General features: G+C 36.7%; 1 protein-coding gene across 1 annotated transcript in view; it reads right to left on the bottom strand.

Annotated features, from left to right (window-relative positions):
* Nucleotides 1-11,210, bottom strand: part of STXBP6 (syntaxin binding protein 6) — an 81,706-nt gene extending 70,496 nt beyond the window's left edge. Inside the window, exon 1 of the mRNA XM_026075791.1 lies at nucleotides 11,057-11,210. Within this exon, the coding sequence (XP_025931576.1) occupies nucleotides 11,057-11,210 (154 nt within the window). The remainder of the gene's footprint in view (nucleotides 1-11,056) is intronic.
* Between the last annotated feature and the right edge of the window lie 8,489 nt (nucleotides 11,211-19,699).

Genomic DNA, 19,699 nt, shown 5'->3' with positions numbered 1-19,699 from the left:
TTTCAAAAGCTTGATGCAAGCCATCCCTTTTTCAATTCCTGAATGAATTTCACAGCCACCCTGCAAGCCTTTTCCAATTCTGTTCTCCATAGTTAAAGGTTGATTTTTGTTCTTTTGCTTCCCAACTGCTCTCCCCTATACACTGAACACTGGGTAAGCAAACAGCATTCCCTCAGGCAGATGGTACAGCTGAAGGATGGTTTCCCTGTATTTGTATGCTACGTTTATATAAGCTATTCTTGAAAGAAACAGTGAAAGTTGAATACAAAAATAAAACATAACATAATTATTCCAGAACTTTCACAAAACCTCTATCAAGCTCTTGCTGTTTCTCTTTTAAGTGGGCTTAACAAATTTCAGCTGCCATAAATCTATCACATAGTATTTGGGACAATTAATTTGAGATGATCCTGGGCACTTGTGCTGTCAAAATTTCTTTAGAAATCTGCTATTATTGTAGATGAACACACACAGTGACTGCAGGTTGAAAGCTTTTGTTTTCAATAGACTGTTTCCAATCTCACTCAAAGAAAGTATACTTTGTTTAAATGCTTTGAAACTGAACCTTCTGGTGAGAGAATCCTGTTTTGATTCAAAAGTCTGGCTCTCCTCCAAGTCATTGATCTACTCACAGAAAACAGCTCTTACACCATTAGTACGCTGATCCACACAGAGTGACAAGAGGCAGAGAGTTAGAGAAAAGGAACACATCAGGGTCTGATATCATATTAGCTACAAAAAGCATTTAGTAGTTACTTCATCCAGCAAAAAGTTTCTGTTGCACCTTTCCCTTCCAGCTTAGACTGTCTTCCACAGAAATCTGAGAGGATAATATAGAAAGACAACTAGATCCTTAAAGCTGTTTTCTAATAGCCATCTCGATTTCGGGGATAAAACTGCCCAAGGAACTTCACTGCATGATGCAGAGTTCCACCCTGTTACAATGGGATCTCAGACCAAACAAACATTGTACTCATCTTCGACCTAATTAAGGCCCTTTGTTAGGCTAAACATATCCACGGAGAAGAGAGTAAAATTTGTGAGGTGCAACCTGTAAGTAGATCAAAAAAATCAAAAGATCTAGGCTTCTATTTAAAATAGCACAATTTGCATTTTTCTTAAGACACTGGCCTGATGTATATTTAACCAGATGCCTGTAAAGTATAGGAAGATTTTATGGATTTAAGCATATTTAGGAATACAAGTTTCACAGTAGTCATCTCAAAGAGAAGCTGCTTAGCCAGAGTTCATCTGTATTTCAGAAGGACCATTCAAAGATCTAGGCAGTTGCTTAAACTGTTATCAAGGAAAATGAGGCTTAGATTTCACATAAATGAACTTTTCTTCAAAACACCAGTGTTAGAGAATTTGAGTTTCAGTACAGTTATAAAACTCCGTCACTCCCTGAGACTGCAGAAAGGGATTATGTACTGTGGAGCTCTAACAAACAAAGCGAAAGAGCAACCCAAAGGGTGTGGCAGGCTTTCCCTATGAAGCAGGGCCAGCTAAATTGTTAAGAGATTGTTTTAACTTGGACAAACGGGTAGTTCTTCCTTGATACAAGGCCAACAAAACTTTGCATAGTTTATATTCCCTCAGCTTCCCCACCCTTCATATGCTGTTCTTCTGTCTTGTTAGGATATGCATAATCAGATTATGAAAACCAAGTTACATAAAAATCTTAATAGAATTAGGCTGGAGGGAAAATGCTGCCTGCCATAAATACAGAACAATCGCTATACATATATACACATACGCATATCTGAGACCATGACTTTATTTTATCGCTACAGCCTCTCAACTGTTCGAGATGTTCAGATATTACACTGATGGGGGAGAAGCGAACAGAATTAGTTCAAAACTCCTTACCTACATTAATTTTATAGGTAGTGTGTTACTTGATTCGTATTGGAGCTCCTATGGTAGCAGTTTGGATGAATTACTGATACAGGCAAATCACAGCATAAGATCAGTCCTGATTGTTATTTTCCTATTTAATTCACTTTAACAAGATTATTTATAGATAAAAGTCACAAACAGAAAATATTCAAAGGTCAGGAATGCATTATTCATCCGCTTCTTTTACAAGACAACAATAAAAACCTACCTAATGACAGAGATGCTTGATGCAATATTCTAATTGGCTTAGGCATCCTTTTTCAAAATATTTCTTATGTGCTGTTCTGTATTGAAAATCATTTGATAGTACAGACTTCAAAGAGCTGAAGTATGACAAAAACTTGTAGGATCTGATTCCTACAGACACTTTGGGGTACTATAAAAGGATCAGGTGTTAAAGTGATGTTTATCTACTAGATAACCCATATATATATGTATATATTTTTTTAAATCGAGTATTATTCAGGTTCAAAGATTTGTGATACCGTGAGTCAGGGTATTGCAAATGCCACTCTCCAACACCATGAAAACTAGAAAAAACTGCTCGAGCTGAATCCACCAATTTTAACTATCATGATACACTGAGAATGGTTTCCACCAGAGTTAGAGGTAAGAGGATACTTTTGCTAATGCAGGTCTTATGCACATGGTTGCTATACTTCAATTCGAAGGGGCAGGTACCACAAAATATTGTTTAGTAGTATATTCCTATTTCCAGTTCTGTATTTTTAATCACATATAAGATACCAGCCCCAAAAACTAACTTAGAATTAATCAACTCTTCCAAAGATAGCATGACTTTCAAACAGACACTTTAACCTGACATTAAGCTTAATGCAAGCATCTGCCATATTCTGAGCAAAACATTGCAGCAAAATATGCTGCACTTACTAAAGGAAGCCAATTCAACTCTTTAGAAATGCAAACCTACACAGCACAAATAATTCTTAGGAATGAACAAAGGAATACAGAGTCTTCATCCTCTTCTGAATACGAAAGGAGGGGAACAGAATTCTGCAACTTCACTACTTTATGTAAGCCTTTCCAGGCATTTTGGGATCCCTCCATCGAAGAGGCTCAAAATTCCAACTAAGACTTATCTTGCCAGGCTTCATTTATGATGAACAGGGCAACATATAGCTTACACTCTTTACCATTTCAGTTTGTGCATAACAAATTATTACTTCAATACGTACTTCATATTATAGAATATTTAATTTATCGCTTTTGCTTATTGTAAAATTATGTTCCATTAAATAAAAAGATCAGATGCTTCACTTTTGCTATCAAGTTTTTTTTGGGGGTGGGTGGGGTGGGATAGGTTTAAGATGATCTGGTTTGGAATTTTGGAAATCCTTTAAGGGGGGAGTATTTATGTGAAAAGTATTTCCAAAAGCTGGACTTTGAATAAAGCTGAAAGACTGTATTACTACCACAAGTTCCCTAGATCAACATATCATTTTATAAAACCCAAAGTGATGCACAACAACTAACTTTCAAGGTTTATCAGTCTGCTACAATTCTGTTCTGTTCTGAAAAAATGTCAACATGGAGCAAACCACTGACAAGTCTATGAARCATCAGGCATGGATAACTGCACACCTTCGGCCTGCAATTTAAAAAATATTTTCTATGCATAAATGAGATCAAAAAAGCAAGGGGTAGACAGGGTGTGAATGGGGCACACTTGCTTTCTTCAATTCCAGAAGGAAAGAAAAAAAAGAAGTCTTAGACTAGAGGCTTTCAAAAGCTCTGTTCTGTGGCTTTGCTATAGCAAGATCCCCTGCTATGCAAACGTAACCAATATATTTTTTTTCCACGGGGATTTAAGCTGAACAACAGCACACATCAGCAGGGATCAGAACATCAGCATATATTCAGGAGACCCTTCTGAATAAGATCAGTAAGCATAGTGTGCCTGCCAAAGAAATTAATTTTTTTCTCCCTCTTCTATATTAATTACATAAACACAAAAAGATCAGTAAGGAGGAGTAGGAAGTTAATCCAGCTCCAGCTCCAAAAGCCACCAGTTTTCCACTAACATGTTTTGATCACTGGTAAAATTTTTCAAAGACTCTTACATGGCTTAAATTTTGAAGTTCCTTTTATAAAATGGAACTTGGCACTTAGTAGCATTAAAAGAAAGTGATATTTAGACTTCTAAAACCCCTTTTGAGAGCTGTAGAGTTAAAATATCCAGAACTACCTACCAAATAAAAACAAAACAAGTTCTGATAAAGAAGAAAAGGAACTTTAAGAACTGTATTCTGTATCACAGAATCACCTATAGTAAGCAGATGAAGGTAATTACATTTTGACAATTTAATATGAGCACTGCTCCCAACACGCCAACATTTGCAGCCAGTTCACTGAGCTGTGATGCAAGAGGGAAGCTGTTTTTGAGAGCAGTGTTGTCAGTGCCATCGACCTTCCAAGTCACAATGTTGGATAGGTTTGACCACAACCAGTTATAAATAACCACCATTACTGGAAGCAACTGCTTCCACGGTTTCTACAAGCCCTGAGGCTAATAGCTAAGAGTAATTGGAGCCCTCATACATACGCATATATTTCATATGTCTGTGTTTGTCTATAGTATCACACACGTATACTACATAAATGCAACCATGTTAAGCAACAACTCAAATATCAGCACTCTCCTTTATCCAACTCAGTGGCCAAATCTGAACAGCAAATATAGGTCATTGAACACAAAAGCAATAGGACAGTTAGACACTCATTTACCTTACAGATACCCAAATGATTAAGTTTTCATCTTAAAGAAGCCATCATCAGGATGAAGTACTGATGTTTAAGATCTACTTCCTTGGAAGAACTGGAAGGAGAAGCTTGTTTGTTTTGTTCTGTTCTGGCTTATGAAAAAAGGATTTGCATTTCCACCACTAAACATAGTATAAAACCTACACAGTTGATTATTATCTTTTTAAATAGCTAACACATGAACCCAGAGCAACTCACATGCATTGTTAGAGGCTCATGTTAGGGAAGAAAGGTCTAAAACATATCCTGGATTTTTTTTTTTTTTAAACTCTTTTAAAACAGAAAACAGGAGGGTTGTAATGGGTCCTTAATTCACTCCATAGATAGGCCAATGAGAATATCACACCTCTGTGTAAGTAACCTTTTATTTCATCCAAAAGCTCTGCTGATTTTTAGATAGTTATTTAAAAGGAGAGGTAAAGACAAAGCAAGCATCAGAGAATTCTTCCAAAGTGCTCCTATTATGGCTAATTAAGATTAAAAGAAAAACCCAGTATGAGGAAGGGGGGAACAGAAAAGGCCTCATGAAATTAATTTGACCTAATGAGGCAAACCTCTGTCTCCCTGTACACTGAGAGTCAGGAGAGGGAGGGGGGAAAAAAAAACAAAAAACAAAAACCAACAACACCACCACCACCAAACACCACACTGTGGTAACTGTATATATCTTTTTCAACTATTTGCCGCCTCTCCTTTGAAGAAAGCCTCATCTATGAGATAAGGTTAAATTTTAAAGGAGGAAGAAAAAGTCACCCTTAACACGTACTTTTATTTTCATACATTTTTTATAATTTCTTTGTACTCCCTGTCATCTTCACTTGCATCRTTCTTGAAAGATTGTGCTTTCAACATAAAAGCCAACCCTCCCCCCCCAAATATGACAGTATGTTAGTTTCATTTGGAGATGACAAAGAAAGAGCAGCCAGACTATTACAGCCCCAAAATTGGGGGGCCGTGCAGGGGAGGAGTTGCACTCATAGTTTTGAAACCATTTTGGCTTTTAAAACTTACACTCAAATTCCATTCTTTTTGGCAGAAGGACTAGAAAGACTGGTGCAGCTAAGCTGAGAGTTTGACACATAGAAATTCAGGATCAAAAGGAACCATCTGGTTCATTCAGTTCACTGCAACTGCAACAGTTCTTTAGTCCTAGAAGGTCAATGTCATACCCATATGTACAAAATGGAACAATTCCAATGCACTATAACAAATTTAAAATCTTTTCTATTAAAAGATACTTAAACACAATCATAACATGTCAAAGGAAACGACAACACATACAGACTCAAGCACATGCTAGTGGGAGAGATCAGCGTTCTATATTCCTAAAGTGACCTTTTGAGTATTTTATATTTAGTTCAAATTCTAAATAAGGCTAAAAGCTATTTTAAACAATTTTGTTTTGATTATGTAAGACAACGGTGGCAAAATTAAAGCTCAGGTTTGATTCAATAACTGTCACCAGGTCTGCTAGTGTGGAGGAGGTGATAAATACCTACTTTCAGCTTTGAATTTCCTGCCTTTTTTCTGTGTCAGATCCTTTTCTACATTAAGAAAAAAATCTCAGTTTTCATCCTCTCTGTTCTGCCTACAGCCACCCCACCTCTGTGTTTCCCATCTGTCTACTGCTTGCTTGGCTGTTCTTCGACTAAATAACTCCCAGAAGATCTCTCTTGGCCATGCTTGCCAGTCCAACTTTGTCAGGCCTGTCACTACAGGAGGAGATAGAAGGTTGCAGGTAATCTAGCAGTTCAGGGTCCACCTTTGCAGTGAGCAGTCTTGCTACAGTATTCTTACACTGACCTGTCATCAGGTTCAGGTGACAGGTTTTAGGTTCACATTTTCGGAGCATTAATGAATATTTCCTTCTAAGCAATTTAGTATTTTATATTGTCAAGTACAAACTCAAGCATATACTTCAAACACAAGTTTTAAGGCGGACTCTCCCTTATTTCCCCATTTTGCTCTGCTCAACACTTGGTTCTATCAATGCATCAGTATCCCATCTATTATTCTCTTCTAGACCTAAAGACTTGAGAGAAAGAAAGGCACTTCAGTGCTGCTTTCTTCTCTCCCCGCTCAGTATTTCTACCAGAGTTCCAAAAGTGCAAACAGACAACAATTATGTGATAACGTATTTTCAATTCAACACAAAGGAAAATTAACTCCAGTTTTAACAATTCATGCAATTTGTCAGTTACAAACTGATTAGTAAATAAAAATAACTATTACAATTGGCTGATGCTCAATTTCTACCCTAACTGAATGAAACTCCAACTTGGCAGGACATTTTCTAACCCCCCAAATTTATAAGCTTCTTAACAAGTCAGTTTCTATGGGTATTGTTTCAGCTGACAAATTCAGTTCTCAACAGTAAATCATCAAATTACTTTCAGCAAAGGCCAAACTGAATTAGTCTAAGGAAACTCAGAACACAAAAATATTCTAGTCATTACACTTTCCTAACACACAGCAAACCCACGAAAAATGGGACAAGTGTCAAAGGCTGACAAAGATGCTTCCAAATTAGGTGTCAGAACACCTAACATTAAGGCATGCAGCTTTCAAGTGGAAACTAAAATCCAGAGTTAGCCCCTTTGCTTCTCACACTTTGCACTGTATCACAGAAAAACGGCAAGTCACCAAGTCTTGTTGCTCCGAGACACGCTTCATCTTTTGTTCTTTGGGGATACAGTAGAACTTCCATTCCAACATTAACTTGTCCTTATCATATGAAATTTTTTTCTTTAACATACAACACAACTCCTTCTTGCTACAACTGAAATCATAATTGCTTCATATCCACTGGGGATAGCAAAAGGCAGTTCATCTTCATTGCCATTTCCTTTAACCACAGTGACAAAAACAGTTGCTCCCTACCTTTTTTACTTTGTGTCATTGAATATTCTTGACTAAATCACTTGCACATCCCCCCCCCCCTTTTTTTTCCTTTCAGTCAGGCTGTCTGGAATTCTAGTACTGTCCCTCTAACATGCATAGCCATGCAGTCCTCTCCCCAGTCTCTTGTTGTCTACTGATTGTCAAGCATACTGTATATACTAAATATACAAACATATTCAATAAAATTGGTCTCAGACTCCTGCAGAATCCCATTAATCCATGGAAAGCCATGCATAAGGGCTCTCCAAGTACAGTTCTGCAACCCACCATACAGTAGTTTTAATTTAGACCCTGGATGCTTCTTATGGTCAATGTCAAAAGCTCTGCTGAAATCAGGACATCTGCTGTTTCTTACCCAATCATAACATGTATTATCCTGTTGCAGAAAAAAAATTAGATATATACAAATGATTTATTCTTTTCAAAGATCCATGTTGGCTGCTACACATCAGCTTGGGGGTGGGGAGCAGAAGTGGGCTAGGCTCCCCAGAAGGATGATGCAAAAATTCCATCTTTTGACTAAAATTAACCCATAGAAAGTTTTAAGCACAGATCATACATTTAACCCTTTCTCATGAGCAGCATAGGTATCCTGAAGCTGACCGCATGGTACTGGATACTTGAAAGAGTGGACTGCTGAAGGAAGGAGAGTTGAGCCCTGCTTCTGAACAGGCTAGTGATCTGAACATTTGTTTAAGAGAAAAGACATACAGATTCAGTTTCCTGCTCAGCCAGAGAGGGTTCAAACCTGCAATTCTTACATACCCAAAGAGTATTCCAGCCACAAGTCTATGGAAGAGCCTGGGTAAAGCAATTTTTAAACCCTTCCTTAAAGCTCTTTTATACAGGGAGAATGGCAAAGCAAAACACTCAGCTAGGAATGAGAAATCTGTTTTGCCTCGTTGCCCTTAGCACATGCGAGCACATATTCTGCAGCTTGTATTTAACGCACACATATGCAGGTACACATACAAATGATATTTGGCAGCATAATCAATAAATGTGTATTTTGTGTGCATGTGTGTGATGTCTTACTACATGAGAGTCATGGGGTTTTACTTTCTACATTTTGAAAGTTTTAACATAGTTTGCAGTGGAAAGAAATTTGAAAGAGAATCCAAGAAACTGTCTTCCGTTTACTTCAAAGATAACGGCAGTCTGAGAACTTCACAGAGCACTTCTTCCTTTGACCATTTTTCTTTTCCAGTAAGATGCATAAACTCAAAGGGAGGGACTGATATGCCTAAAAATGTAAGGGACCCCTTAAAGCACCCTAGGATATCAAAGATATTTGTCTACACTTAGTTGGCAGACTTATGACAGAGACTACAAGGAACTTCTGCCTTTCTGGAGAGGTATCTGGAGGAAAGGCTGGACACCTTGGAAATCTAAAAATCGCACTGGATGCCTACCTCCAGGCAACCGAATTCTAATCCAAGTTTGGAAATAGGTGTAAACTACAGGCAAATCAGGATCATAAACTGCTTTCAAGCCCGCTTAAGACAATCTTCACTGAAGTGAAGGTAAATGCCACCGCAATAACCAGGAAGTATTCAAAGCACAAGCTTAATTACATTTTTAAAAGAAAAAGATAAATAAAGGGCCATAAGCCTATGATATGAGCAATCAGCCATGAGAAAAATACCATGAGAAGAGATCTCACACACATACGTACACTGTTTTAAGAAATACTTCCTATTTCAGGATTTTCCCTTTGGATACCATTCATGTCCATTTAGCTATAATGTACCAGCCTAACATAATTTTGAAAGGAATGACTTTTTTTTTTTTTTTTTTTAATTTGCAGCAAAGTGTTTTAAGATTAAATAACTGAAAATCAGAATGTTAGGACAGATGAACTGTTATACCTGTTGTTCAAGAAGCGGAAGCAAAAGCCAGAGTAGATGCTTTGGGAAGCAAAAGAAATTTGATGGACATTACTTCAGGCAGGACACAGGCTAACCAGCTTTTCCCAAAGTGGCAGACTACAGACAATTGCAGAAAGATTTTTTTCTCACGGCCTAAGATCTAGAATGACATTGCTACCCAAGACTTACTCAAGTTTTAAAGAGAGTCACCAGTTAAATCAGAAGACACAGCATCACACTAAGGTAACCATTAATACCTGAATGACAGCTCCACTGCTTTCCTAAATTAAACCATTCAAATAAATACATAAGGAAAATATTCATAAGATGACAGGGCAACAAGAAAAAGCAGATCTACTATTCTTTACTTACGAAGTGTTTCTTTGACAAGCCTAAATAGTTTATACTATTTGGGGGCAGGGACAGGAGGGAGGAAGGAAAGAGATCAAATCGAATATGTGAAACTCAATTGACAAATTGCTTGTTTACCTTACTACTTTTAGCAGGAAAAATTAAAAAACAAACAAACAAGAAAAACCACACACACACACACACACACAATTCAACTCTAGGTTCCTTCTTCAGCAAGATTTTAATTTCCAAAATTACAAAGGAATATGCAAGTAGTTAAAAAAAAAAATCACTCATTTTTTCAACTGTTCTGAAATTTCAATTGATATTCACTGTGGAAAATACTGTTTTATAAATTAAATTTTGAGTAAGATTTAAAATTAGAGTAATCTAAGAAGAAAGTTAGAAGAAAAACCTGTAATAATGTCTACTTTCTTCAGTAGGATGCTTTTTATAGTTCTAAGATCTGATCCAACTTGGGTCAGATATCCAAAATGTCATAAGGTACCAACCAGTGGTTTTCATTTATACATTTTTAAAAATTTAACAGGACCTTCACCAGAAAAACATGAAGACAACACACAGCAACTACCACCTAGTCTGTTCCACAAAATTCAAACTCTTACTTGTATTGGTAAAACCCTGGAGACATTTAATGATTTTCATCTGAACAAATTAGCAAGAACCAGATCATTTCTCCTGGTTCCCCCATGACTTCTCAAAAGSGGTCTTTACACTTCCATTTCTCCTTCAACTCAAATATTTCTATTTTCTATCCCTTTTAAAGTCAGGTGATTGACACATAACAGCACTGCTTTGTTCAATGAGCTGAAAGTATTCCAGTTGAAAGCTACATATCTATGGACCTAACGAACTGGTAATACACAGAGGCAAAGGTGAAAAGAAAGGAAAGCAGATACAATGTAAAGTTCATTCCTCCAAGAAGAATCTTAACCTCAGTTACTAAAGATAGTGTTTCAAAAAATTTAATCTGCTTGTTCATACTCTCCAGCTATGCTATGAGAGAACTCTTTATTGTTAACAACGAAGCCATCTATCTGATTTATTATATGGTATAAAGAAACCATGCACTCAAGGCTACCAAGATTAAAGACGCAACTATCATAATTCTCTACTTACACTATTAACATTCAAGTCATTCAACTCCTTAAAGCTAGGGATAACATCTGATCAGTTAATCAAACTTCAAAAATAAACCACAAAAGACAGCTAGATGTCAAGATCATTTATCTTACCTGACAGGCAGATGTATGTTAAATATTCACCCTGACCTCCAGTAGCCAGGAAAGGAATCTTTTTCTTTGTTCTTCTTTTCACTTGGACAGCTCCCAGCATCCTTTCATCATGTGGGGCAAAAATTTCTTTGTTGATTGCAGATTTGGCACTCATTGTAAATCACAGACAGAGCAGACTGCTGCTCTCCAAAATAAATCTAAAAATAAAACAATAAACCAAAAATATTAGGAACTACTCTCAAGTTATGTGAGAATACAATTAACTTGCACAGGCATTACCAACTTTGACCTTCAAATAAAGTCTTTAATGATTTAAAGACTTGAGAGAAGAGAATTTCATGCATTTAACTAGAGGCAGAATTTTCAAAGTATCTAAGAGTTTTCAAGCACTCACTGATGTTACGCACATTTTGAAATCCCTCTGAAGCTATCCTGGCTTATTCTGGGCAGGAGCGGTCCACACTAGGACTTCAGTGTTATGCTAAACCTTCTCAGAGGTACCCCATGTGCTTTGTAGTTTTGCATAAAAGCTCCATTTATTCTCTCTGAGGCACCGGAGGAAAACTGCTCTGTCCCAAGAGAAAGCGCTGCAAGGGCATCCTGTAGGAATGCTGAGCTTGAGTCAGTGCCCACTCTGCAGTTTAGTCACATTTGCAGACAGCAAGTTGCATTCACTGAAATGCAGGAAGCTTAAATCTCTTCTAGGGCTACAGTTTGCAGAGCATTTCTCTCAGTAACAGCACCTGCGCGTCTTGCTGCTTTAGCACCTCATCCCCTCAACTGCTTCAGAACAACCATTTGTGCAACTGCAAAGGAAACGGTATGAGAGAATTCTTCTGCGTTAACAGACAAAACCATACCTCTCCTTTTTCACTGGGTAATTTTTAACCCAGGGCAATCCCTTAATGTGTTTCACCACGTAATAGCATAAGCAACTTTGGAGGGATATCGTGAGAAGGAAAGGGAAAAAAAAAAAAAAAAAAGAGAGAGAATGGGGAGGGAGAGGGAGGGAGGGAAGCTGCTTATTCAGACCTGCCCACTAAAAGAAATATTTGTTGGACTGCAGCTTACAGAGGCGCCAGAGAACTCAGGTACAGAGGTGCTATYAGCAGGGTTTTCACGTAGACAACACTAGAGCTATAACTCCACTTATTTCTGCACTGAAGTCTGTTACTAAGTATGCAAGTCCCACAAATAGAGGCTTATAAATCTGAAGAAACTCCATGGCCAGAAACAAGTCTCTTTTTTGATCCTCATACCCTTTTAAAATCACTTGCCCTATAATGGTTTACTCTAGGAAGTTCAAAATAAACAAGGTGACTTCCTGTCTGCCTTCTCAAATCTAACTGATTTGCTACCGTGAATATTTTCTACTTGCTTGATGTTAGTCCTAGTAAGACTAGGATCCTCCTAGGAACCAACTGCATTCTTTAGTCCATTTAGTTCATCCCCTTCAGCTGTCTCCTTAGTTAACCTTAAAACAGATCGTCTCTAAGTTCATTTATACAAAAGTCACAAAAACTTTCCAGTCTAATTTTTCTACATATCATGTAAAGCACTTAGTATAGAATTAAAAAAAACAAACAAAACAACCCCAACCCTGGGACCTGTCTCTAAATCTGTGTCAAATTAATGAAAGGTCTCCTGACATTTTTATTCTTTCTTATGGAAGTGGCACATGTAAGATTTCAGTCAACCCACCCTTTCTAGAGGAAAGGCAACAGATGAAGCTTTCATTTGCCTACATCCGGCTAAGAAATAAACCTGATAAAAACCTCTCTTCCCAAATCCCCTCCCCGTGACAAGGTGAAGTATTTTCACAGAAACACTTACTGCTGAAAGACAAACAAATGCCAGTTTTATATCGGTATTTCATGAACTACAGGTTATTGGTAAATTTAACCATACTCCAGACTGATTAATTCCCCTCCCCTTATCCTTCGCTTTCAGAAGCTTTTTTTTCCCCTCTTAAAAATAACAAGATAATAATTGTACAGACATTCACAAAGACGCACAAAATGAACATAGAAACAGCCACCTTTTTAAAGTGATACAGAGCTTTTAATTGTCTTAATATTGTTTTATTTTCTTCAGACTAATGCCACATATATCATATTGTAATTAATAAAAGCAGAAAAGTAATTACAAGAAAAAAAAAGGGAAGACTAACAAATACTATTTTTCCTAATTACTGGTAACTTTGGGGAAAGACAGCTGTAACAAGGAGTTAAAAAAAATTCTTAGGACTAAACAATTTGCTGCTTTTAACCAAAATTAAAAAAAAAGCTACACAAAGTGTCTGAGTTGACCTGCTAATTTATAAGCAATGAATTCTTAAGGAATTTCATTTCTGGTTTACTCACTTTAGGAAAAGACAAGGCCGAGATGATTATGAGAAAATCTTCCACCATTATTACTGCCTTTGAACTTTAAGCAAAAATAGTTTTATTCAGTTATATTTAGTTTAATAAATGTTAACAAATATTTAGTTTATTCATTTAAATTATGTTTATAAATTGTAAGTTATTAGGAGCTATTATTTGCATGATCACTACTGCTATTTGATGGACCCAATTTAATAGCAGCTATAATTAATAGAAATAACAGGTTAACCTTCATGTGAATGTGACCAAATATGGCTTTGCAGGGAAGTTTATCAAAATAAACCAAGAGCTACTATTTAGCTCTATGGTGACATTGATAATAGCCAGTCTCATTCGTCCTCTCTCACCAAGACAGGCCTAATTACCCTCTTTATTGTTCAAATAATGTGATGCTCTAATACATTCATAAAAAATTCCACATCTCCACATTATTAAAACATGCAAGCTCATAGCTCTTTTTTGACTTCCTTAGTTTTCTTAGTATGAGTAAGATCACATTCAAGTCTCAGCTAATGAGGCCAGAAATTCTCCTCATGGGATCAGAATGACAGATATTTGCTAGAGTTTAACTATTCAAAAACAGTCAGCTTAGGTAATAAACTCAAGAGAGTCATGAATCCAATATTTTAGTGGGCATATTATCAGCAAAGTAATTGTCTTAATATTTTCAGCCTCAACATTTTATTGGAGCATAGTTATGATATTCTCTTATTTAAAAGAAGAGTGTCAACAAAACCATGGGGAGTTTCTGAATTCACACAGGTTGTGAGAACGCACAGCAAAGCAAGTTTAATATCTATTTATTTTGGGATACAAACAGAAACCTTTGCCAAAAAATGTCTATAATAAATCTGTTTCAAAGTGCTTAACCAATATCAGAGCCGTGCAAATGCTGATGAGTTTTAGCATGAGGTTGTTTTGCATGCACCCCTAAGATCAACGTAATTTAAGAATTGTGCCATTAAAAGAAAAATCCAGACCAATTTCAGTCAAAGAAAGAAAGAAAGAATGCTCACTTCCTGAAAAAATGCGATTTCATGCAACTCTTACCATGTAAGTTAGCCTATCCTTTCACAGCAGATATTCAACATGGAAAAATAATCGAAAAAATAAATTCACTTTCTAGTTAATTAGGAAAGGACTCATTACACAGTCGTTTTCACATAGGTGTTCGTAATACCACAATTTTCTCCTCTTCTGTATTACAGAAAGAGCTGCAGTATATCATGTAGCAGCATGAGAGCGCTGCTGGCACATTCTGACTTTTTTTTTTTTTTTTTTTTTTTTTTAATTCAAGGCCACTGTCGGTGACTATGGGTTTAGTTACACAGAGTTCCTTCTAACTGAGATAAGGACCGATAATCTTTGCAAAAGCAACAACTTTAGTCTTAGAGCTTCACATGCTTAAACAATTTTTAATAAACAGGTCACTGGGAAAACCAATACAAATTCTTTCATGTAAAAGATACTCGAGTTGCATTCAACCCAGAAAGTGTGCTCTAACTAGCACCAACTGGGCCACAGATCTTCGCAGACACTTTCTCGAAGTTCCTGCACTGCAAAATAAAGCATGAATTCAAAAGTATAATTTGTGATGTAAGGGCTTCCTGGGCTAACAGAGGATATATTTATAAACAAAGGAGTCATTGCACTAAAATCAGTGTCCCTTGCTTTTAGGTTTTTATCTACGTTTCATTGAAGTAGTACATTTTATTGGTTTATAGCTTCGGAACTTTCATACAGTACTTCAAGATTTACTTTAAGGATTTATGACAAGTAACAGGCCTCACTGTATATAGTAAAATCTTAACAAATAAAGCTAAGCAAGAAGCAAACCAAAATGAAGATCATTTTGATTCATGTGTGCACTGTAACTTACAGCACGAAACTAGAATGACTGCCATGCATGCAACCCAAAATAAATATAAAATCCAGCAGATATAATTAATATATCTCTCTGTGTATTCATATATTTATCTCTTAATGGAAGTGCTTTTATGCACAAGTAACATAAAAATCCAACTTTAAAGCCTGACTCAACATGATATACCCAAGACAAAATAAATCTCCTGTTGCAGTAGGGTCAGAGAAAGCAAGACATAGAACAGACAAAAAAYGCAGTCTAGTGCTGCATGCAGTTATTTGCTTTATGATTAAGGTGTTTTTATATGCATCTGCCGTAAGTTGTGCACAGCCAGAAGCAGCAGACATTAAGCATTATAATTGGAATCTCTGACTAACAGCATGCATTCAATGACTAGGAGGTTATGACCCTTCTTTCCCCAATACTTGGCTTACAACAGTCTCAAATGCCAGAATTATTAAGGGATTAATCTAATGCAATGTACCTGACATGATTTCCAAATCTAATGTGGAAACTGAAGCTAGTACAAACAACAGAAGCCTACTGCTCAAAAAAGAAAACAAAAGTAACTGTCCCTATGTGCAAACAGACTTCTGAACGTTGGCTGTCAGTGTAGTTTGGATGAAAGTGTTTTTTCATAAATCAAAAAGCAGCAGTTAGGTGTAAATAAGCAAACATATACATATTTACTGGTGCATCTATACAAAAGATTTTTTAATATAACCTTTTCTTAAAGCAAAACATTCCAACATCTCTCTCTTTCAAGAGCAGAAATAGTGCAATCTGTTAGCTTTACTAAAAAGTACCGAAGACTTGCTCAAGGAACATGAATAAGTCTCAAATTTTCCCACACTGACAAAACACCTCTTTTCATCGAAAAAATGAGACTGGCCATACTTGCAAAATTTCATGTAGTACATGCAGACTTTTCCATACAGGAATGTTCTTGGCATAAGCTCCAGGATGAATTCAAACCATTACTAGCTTTCCGTTATGGGCTCATGTGAGCTCACACACTTTGGAATGCAAATAGCTCCTCCACACCTTTTGACTTATGTTATTTTAATAAAGGCTAAAGCTACTCCAGCTTTCAGAAATCTACAGTACTATAAAAGAAAGCAATCTAAGCATAACATTATAACTGCCAAAAACCAAACAAATGAGAAAAAACAAACAAAAATAAAACACCTCTCTCATAAGTTAAAGAAAATGATTAGGAACACCAGGAAAGCAACTCACACAGACTCTGGCTGTTTGACTTAATACCAGAGCTCTGCTAGAGAATGAATGGGGAAATTTCAGCTTCTAAGAAAAGACTGCTTCTTTCAGCTGCTTTTTTCTTGCCTTTATTTTTAATTATCTGTCCAAGTCATTGTAACTTAGGGATTTATATGTTTGTATGTTAAAAGTAAAAACAATACAGAAATGAATTACTGCATATTGATAGTGGCTTTTTATTACAATTATCTCTGTCAGGAAGATGGAAAAAGGATGGTAGACAACATTACCTGCATATTTTCAAGTCAGACAGGACAGAAGAATTTAACATATTTAAGTGGAGATGATGCTGAGTTCTCCTCAAATTCTCTAAAACTAATGTGTTTGTCACCATTGTTCTGGCTAACAATTAGATTAAGCACATTGGTTTTAACCTTTAATTTGCTGTAGTCTTATTATTTCTTTACATTTAGTGCTGCAGGGAAACTCCTGGACCCAAGTGAATTACCATTGCTGGATAGAACTCAACATCATTTTCAACTATCATAGGATGTGCTAGTGAGAAAGGAAGAGATGCATAGGATCTTCAGTCATACTGAGGCCAGGGTCTGATGATGTTAGGGAATCTTAGTGTCAGGCTGCAGTATACGTGCTGATCTAGGAACTCAGTTTACCACTTCAAATGTACTAAATCTTAACCTTGTACAAATATTATGCCAGATCAAGTAATCATCTGACCTTCCATAGGTGGCATAAAACTCACATTAAAAACAAACACACACACGGTCTGGATAAAGTTTATATTGCCAGATGTGATGCTGCACAAAATCCATGACACCCATTCAGGAAATGGTTCTCACAGAGCTAAAGGTGCAGGTGAAAAGAAGCAACTCCCCAGTGAGGTTTCAGGGAACAGATTTTCTTATATGTTCCAATAACTTCTGAAAGATATTGCTAAATAAGGGAAACAAGTGTATCTCCACTCCAAGCCTTTCCCATCTCAATTACATAAGAGTTTCCCATGTGGTTATTAGGGTTTGGGAGGTGGGGGGCTGTTTGTTTTTTAAGGCCGCTATTGCAATTAGTTGCATCAAAAGCTTAAAAGCATCAAGTGAAAAGCTAAAGGAAGCCAGAGAAACAAAACAGATTTCAAAGACAGTCACAAAAAATACTGACTTTACCTTTCTGTGACCCAATTTAGAATTATCAAGCATGAGAGGCTGGCAAAGTAAAACATCATTTTTGCTGGAATGGGAGGCATAAAATTAAGTGCTAAAAATATGTTTACAAAAGTCTTTGCAAAATGTGTCTTATCCCAAATTCCTAGCATATTTAAAAAAACACCTAGAGTATCAGTTTCTAACTGTTGCCAACAAACGCACACTATGAAGAGCCAGTTACTGCAGCAGCTACCTCAGTTTTTGGAACTGCTCTACACAGATGTGGTCCAAAATCCTCCCAGGTGCCAGCAATTTGAGTAACAGGAACCCAATTAAAGTCTACTCAGCTGTTTGAAATAACCTAATTTTCACCCACATAAGCATCTCATTCCAAGAATGGAATAGCTACAGGTTCATTAAAGGCTTGTTAATAGGTGTTTAACTCTGATGGCATGCAGAAGTGTGTTACACCCAAACTGGCTTTCAGGGTAGAATGCAGAAAAGTACTTCAGTTCCTGCCGTAGGGAAGGTTTCAGATCTTATCGGTAGAGCACAATTCTTATCACATGTATCTTAAGATTCTCTACTTCTAGTCATTGTAAATACATACCTTCCATGCCAAGCAGGAGCACGGGGTGGGATTTGAGACACTCATATACTTAAGAACAACAAAAGTTCTCGGTCTACTATTTTTGAATTTAGTAAACTCTACTGTGGGATATGGTGTTTCTTCCTTAACTCACTCCTCATCCTCCTCCATTTAATCTAGGCTCACAAGTTGACAATGAACTGAAAATGTGAAGACTTAATTTTATCTTCTGTGACACTTAAAAAAGCAGAAGTTTCAGGATGGAGAGTTGTTTGTGGCTGGCTTGTTATCTGGGGATAATTTTGGCAAAGGGAGAGCATCTGTCTTCCAGAAACAGGTGCCTCTCAGATGCTCACCTTGGTCAGTCATTAATTCCCTTTAAAAGTTTTAGCTCTTGTTTTTCTTATATCAGGAGATACTATCAACCAGAAGGGTATATAAAGATATGCTTCAGCCTTCCTGAATCTACTTTAATCCACATATCCAGGCAATATTAATGGAGATCCTTTAGACTTGATTGGGGTCAAGTCTCCAAACACCAGTTTTTCATGCTCTTTGACTCAAAGGAAGATGAACTATTCTTTGAAAGACTTTCAAGAGCACTTTCATACATGCTGGTGAGGTTAAAAAAAATATATATATATATATATATCTCCCTCTATTGTATTTACTTGTATCAATAGAATTATAAATCTTACAACTCACTAATATTTATATCCTGAGCTTTCTTGAGGGAAGGGATTACATAAATTTTGGGGGAAGGAGATTCTGCAAAATTAATTCTAACATTAAAAAAAAAATTTAAACCCAAATCCTGAAACTTAAATCCTGAAAATTAAAGCCACAAGTTGATTATACAACCCATTTTTTAATGTTCTCATCAACTCTTGACTTTTTGGGGGGTTTATATTTTAGTATTTGTCAATATTTTATTGTTCTTTTTGCTTGATGCACAAGGAGATTCAGGTTGTAGTTCTGGGGATGGAAGTCATCACTCTGACTTACAGATCTTAGCTCCCTATGCATGTAGGCACAGAAAGATTCAAGCATCCAAAATATTTCATATGTGTACAGAAGATTCAAGATCCACCACTCTGAAATCTACCCAAATCAGGATTCATCTCTTAAATCCACCTCTCGGAAGTTTCAGGCAACTTATTCAGGGCTGTGAACTGCTCCCTTTTACTCATGAATTCTCACTTACTTAATTCTCTTAAATTAACCACACRGGCCTTACCCAACAGCACAGGGATTGCAGTACCCCCTTACAACATGGCAGATGCAAGAACAGTTCATCTTTCCTAGCTGAGGGATTGATTCTTGTACCACTGACCTCTATAGGCGGTACCTTAATCACTTGACTTTCTGGTATGAGAAACTCCATCTTTCCTGCTGAACTGTTCCATTTTGTATGTAACAGTTCTGATA

Source organism: Apteryx rowi, unplaced genomic scaffold, assembly GCF_003343035.1.
Source record: "Apteryx rowi isolate R43461 unplaced genomic scaffold, aptRow1 scaffold_410, whole genome shotgun sequence".
NCBI classification, from domain to species: domain Eukaryota; kingdom Metazoa; phylum Chordata; class Aves; order Apterygiformes; family Apterygidae; genus Apteryx; species Apteryx rowi.
Note: the sequence above shows the minus strand (reverse complement) of the source record. Positions and strands in the feature narration are given on the sequence as shown.